The 5,633-nt window shown below is 42.1% G+C and overlaps 1 protein-coding gene across 1 annotated transcript; it reads left to right on the top strand.

Moving 5' to 3' along the window:
- Positions 1-1,588: 1,588 nt before the first annotated feature.
- LOC144769843 (olfactory receptor 5V1-like) lies at positions 1,589-2,176 on the top strand. The gene has a single exon (XM_078654028.1). It carries the CDS (start codon positions 1,589-1,591, stop codon positions 2,174-2,176), a length of 588 nt encoding a protein of 195 aa, XP_078510154.1.
- Positions 2,177-5,633: the final 3,457 nt, after the last annotated feature.

Raw genomic sequence — 5,633 nt, 5'->3', positions numbered from 1 at the left:
AGAATGCTAAAAAAGACAGCTGGTTCAGCATGATGAACATAAACATCAAGAATGAGTGAACATAGCACGCCATAGTGTAGTATGAGATCTGGCAAAGACAGAAGAGCATGTGAAGGTGGAAGGTCAAAGTGATCTCTATTGGTGCAGACATTGTGCGCTTTCATAGCATGTTATCATTTTGCTGACGTTGCCAGTGAGCACTGACAGTGAGGGCAAACAATCCTTACTGCCATTGAAAATGTTATCATCTGAACTATAGTATTCACCTAAGGTATAGGATGGGTGAGCATTCACTGCTTAATTTGAGCTGGTGTTTGCAGGTGGTGGGCTCCAGCACCCATTTTTGGGGACCAGCACATATTTGTTTGCATAAGTAGTGGCATAACAAAATTTGAGGGTGCCCTCCCTGCAAAGTAGATAGAGGGAGCTCCTCATGCTCCAGACCCAGTCAGGAAATATCGGCTGCTGCCCCTGCACAGTGCCAAAGGGGACCCCCTGCAGCTTGGTGGCCCTTACATCATGGGCGTTGCAGGGGGCCATTGTTACACCACTGTGCCTCAGACATTTCAAGAGAGGGAAAAAAGGAACAAAGCAGACAGGCTGAGGAAGAGAAAAATGGAAAACTGTAAACAAAAAGGGAGATGAAGGATCAGGGTGTGTCTGGTGGTGAATTAAACATCCTTGAGTTACATTCCAGACTACTCACCCTTGGTATTCGGGAGGCCAATGGTCACTGGATTCTTAGGGGAGCCCTGGGCATGGCACTCATTCTTTTCCAAATAAAGCACTGTGAGCATTGAACACATGTTTTAAAGGTCACAACTCAATTACAACCAGCAAGCTATCCCACAGAGTAAAACCCCAAGCCAAAATAGTGAAAGGCTCTGCCTTCAAAGTGCCTGCATTAAACTATCACCCCTAATCCAATCCATAATTCTTTCACCTCAAAGTAAACTCCAAGCAGCAGAGGAAATCAACATTATAATTATTTTGTTTTACACTGTACGACTTGGATGACACATTGGCACATCAGTAAATCAAAGCCTAATTGATTGTTAAAAACAAGCGAAAACTATAACAACTATTAACATCAGAGGTCAGCAATAAAAATAGCCTGATTTGTGTGTTCATTGATTTGCAATTGTGAGGAATTTACTCACCTTTTAATGCTCTAATATTTGTTTATGTTTAATTTCAGACCATTGTAGAATCCCCCAAAAGCTGCACTAGTATACATATGGAAAGGAAAAACCTGTCCACATCAGAAATCTTCAGGATTGTTGGATTTTCAGACCTTCCGAATCTGCGTGCTCCATTATTTGTAGCATTTTTACTCATTTACATCATGACCCTAATAGGGAATTTACTCATCGCTGCAATAATTTGCTCTAACACAAAAATGCACAGTCCAATGTATTTCTTTCTCACACATTTGTCCTTTATTGATGTCACTTACACCTCAGTCATTTTCCCCAAAATGCTGGAAACCTTCTTCGAAGAGCTCACACTAATTTCTCTTACTCAGTGTCTGCTTCAGGCATATTTCTTCATATTCACACTCTCCACAGAATTTCTACTACTTGGAGTCATGGCTTATGACCGGTATGTGGCCATCTGCAATCCATTACGTTACAGGACCATCATCACCAAGGGCACCTGTCTCAAGATGGCTGCCTGTAGCTGGACAATTGGACTGACAGATGGAATACCACACACCATACTAATGTCTCGTCTCTCGTTCTGCAACTCACACACTATCAACCACTTCTTCTGTGATTTAACAGCCTTGATGCACCTGTCTTGCACAAGCACTCACACCATCGAAGAGCTGGGTTACTTTTTAGGTACAGTACTTGCACTGGGTCCTTTCATTTTAATCATAGCATCATACATACATATTATATCAGCCATCCTGAAGATCCAGTCCCATGAAGGAAGAACCAAGGCATTCTCCACCTGTGGCTCTCACCTCACCGTGGTCATTTTACTCTATGGGTCTGTGTGTTCCACCTATATGCGACCAACATCAACCATTTCCATGAAAGCCAACAAGATCCTGTCTTTGTCCTACGTTGCCCTCACTCCTCTGTGCAACCCCATAATATACAGTTTGAGAAATAAAGAGTTGAAACATGCCCTAACTAAAAGAACTAAAGCTGTGAAAGTCAGAATGTGAATGGTTATCTTTTCTAACACAGGAAAATGCCTGGTTACTTACCAGTGATATTCATTCCTCTGAGTCTATGTCTTCATATCACAGTCCTCAGATATGACTTTATCTCCATTCATGCACAACCTAATTACCAAACTTCACTTTTTCATTTCCAATCCAAGATGGCCACAATACCTATGAGTATAAATACATCACATCCTGGGAATGACTCCCTGAAATAACCAGGAACGAAAAGAATCAGTTAAACAACAGGGAGAGGTGGGTAGGAACTCAAGACTGTTAGAAGGAAGACACAGACTCGGAGTAATGAATATTACCAGAAAATAACCAAGCATTACCTCCTCATCCATCCTCCTCTCACAGTCCTAATGTATGAGTATGTACCTTAGCCAAGAAACTGATTTTGACAATCGTACCACAAATAGAGCATACAAGAAATGTAATGCAATGACCCCAATAGCACACTACAGCAGGACCCATTGAACTGAAAAACAGCTTACCAAAGTCCAGGGACACAGCACACCCCAAATGCAAAGGCAATGGGTCATGATGCGAGAGGCACAGCCAAAGAGGCAAATTAACAACAGGCCTGAAGAGAAGCCCGGGAAAAACTGCCTAGGAGGCACAAACATCCCAAGTAGACCCCCCAGAGAAACATGCCGAAAGAGGCAGGCCAACGAAAGAACAGGAAAGAGAAACGGCCAACTAAAACCCTCAGGATATGGAAGAGATCTAAAACTCGAGATACATCAATGCCATTCCATGGGAGACAAACAAACAAGCAAAGTTTGAAACCCAGCAGTGTGTTGGAAATACACAGAAACGCACATAAAGAACATCAAGGGAAAGCAAACGCACCCCACCTCTCAGACACAGGAGAAGTACAAAGGTAGTCAAAACAATAGCAGAATACAAATTAAAAGAGGACACCACTGTAGGGAGAAAAGTAGCACCAGAATGAAGCAGCACTTAGGGCCAGATGTAGCGACTCGCAAAATGGGGTTAGCGACCGATATTAGGAACGGGCATGCCAAGGGTGTCCCTTCCTAATAGCGAGTGCAAATACCATGTATGAGTGTTTTGCGACCGCATTTGCAGTCACAAAAAACTCGCAGTTTACCAACTACCTCAAGTAGGTGGTAAACCATTCAGAACCGGTAAGGGGTCCCCAGGGGAACCCTTCCCCTTTGTGAACGCGTGGCGTGGCAAATATTTTTCAAGGGCAGGCAATGGTCCCAGGGACCACTGCCTGCCCTTAAAATTTTTTACTGAAAAGTTTCATTTTTCATTTGTTAAATGCATCCCATTTGCCTTTAAGGAAAACGGGCTGCATTGACAACAAAAACTGCTTAGTTGACATGGTGGGCTGTTGACCCCAGCAGGCCACCGTCTCTGGGAGTGCTAGTCATTCCTAATGGTGTCGCAAATTGGGACAGCTTCATTAGTATTCATGAGTCAATCACAATTTGCAACCCCATTGGGAAATGCAAACAGTGTCCGAGACACTGTTGTATATTGAATTTTGTGACTTGCAAATTGGGACTTGAATATTATCGCAATTTGGGAGTAGCAAAAATCAATGATCATACATCTATCCCTTAGTCCAGAAAAAAATGAAGGCAAGGAGGTATGAAGGGGATGACAAAAATGCCCCAAACTCCCGTGGCCAGAAAAAGAACAGAATTAAAAACCACCAGAACACTAGACCACAGAGTACTGACACCACCTACAAAGAGCATTGGAAGGCACAGTCTCCTACCCTAGAAAAAAGACTGGTGAGAGAGACAAGAAAGAAGATGGGGCCAGAGGCAAACCCTCTGAGCAAGAAACAAACAGAGAGGGACAAACACAACCCATCTAGCCAGAGAGGAGCAGACAAACAGAGCGACAACAGGGGACAGCAAAACAAACCAAATCCCACAAAACCACCACTGGCTCCACCAAGATGTAGATGGGAGAACCACCATATAGGTCCATCATTCCTGAGTGATGGAATCCCCCAGAGTGGCACCCAACCTTTCCTACAGGCAGAGGCAATGACAACCTGCACAGAAAGGGAACGATCAACAAAAACCTCAGGCCAAAAGAATGGGGTCCAGCCATCACAAGGAGATCACTGTGGATACAGGGAGACACCTGAACCAGAAATTTGAAAAACGTTACCACAGGGTCCAGTGCCAAAAAGAGATGCTGAACAAGAATATATAGGCACATACACCACCAAGGAACGAGGCCCAAGGGAGAGAACATCAGTCCCTGATGGCAGAGCAAAGACCTGGCTGACACAAAGGGCAAAGGAGGAGAGGGAACAAAGGGAGCAGAGATGAACCCAGCACATCTCTGACAACAGAAAACAACAGTGTAACTGAAAGAGAGGGACCCCTTAATATTATCACGGGAAGTGAGGTACTCCTACCAAACACAAGTCCCTTGACCCAATTGCTTCAAACCCAATAGTCAATCGTTTATTAAAATTTTGAATCTTACATTCAATGTGTAATTATTACATTTTATTTCTTAAAAAGAGAATTTATTTTGTTATCGTACCAGTATACAAAAGTTAAAATCGCATCAAAGTTTACACTCAAAGTACATAAAAAACAATTTTCTCTTATATGGAAAGCATACAATACATTTAAATCAAAAACATCCTATTTACATTTTTTTACTATTATGGCCAGCATAATAGAGACAAACAAATGTATGACACAACCCTTGTCAAATACCACTACACATTCAATTGGACTTAAAAACACCACAGTTGATATGTTGATCCAATCGATATTCAACCCAATTGTGTCCGTGATTGAATAATGTTATCAACAGCGTCAACGCGTTTCGATGGTTTCCAAATTATAACACCATCTTTATCAAGACCATCATTTTCTGTCCCCATTCATGTTTATCCATAGTTTTTTTTCCTTTATCCCTCTATCCGAATTTGTATCGGGCGATTCTTTGGACTCAACTGTCTTCAACACTTTATAATGTACTTTTAAAGAAAATGCTGTTTCTTTGTTAAACGTGTCTTGCTCGGTTCCCACATATATAAAGATTATTTGGGGGTGTGGCTTTTCAACTCACTACGGTACAGAAAAGGGGGTTGAACCCATGCAGTCGCGGGGACCTGGGCGCTATGTGGTATACAGGAAAGGGGGTCCCCGCAAGGAGAGAGTATTGTGTACAACACACACTGATACAGTTTGTAATCAAATTAAACTAGAAAGACTTCAATCCAAATTACTTATGAAAAGTATTGTCCTTTATTTAACAATACCTGATTTTGTTTGTAAAACAACCATCGTATTTATATTTAGTAATAGGCCCCAATCGGGTAGGAAAAGGGAGGGAAGAGGGAGTGCTCAGGGCAGTGTAAAGTCATAGAGAAATAAGTACAGTCAAGAAAAGGGTGAATTTACTACAATTTTACATAGAAATCGAAATGACTCAAATAAAGCCT

The sequence above is a fragment of the Lissotriton helveticus genome, chromosome 7 (assembly GCF_964261635.1).
Source record: "Lissotriton helveticus chromosome 7, aLisHel1.1, whole genome shotgun sequence".
NCBI lineage: Eukaryota > Metazoa > Chordata > Amphibia > Caudata > Salamandridae > Lissotriton > Lissotriton helveticus.
The sequence above is the reverse complement of the archived record's forward strand: the minus strand, read 5'-3'. Positions and strand labels throughout refer to the sequence as shown.

What these genes read in the sequence shown, in the direction of transcription:
- LOC144769843 (XM_078654028.1), top strand. Translation starts at nt 1,589, where the DNA reads ATGGCTTATGACCGGTATGTGGCCATCTGCAATCCATTACGTTACAGG.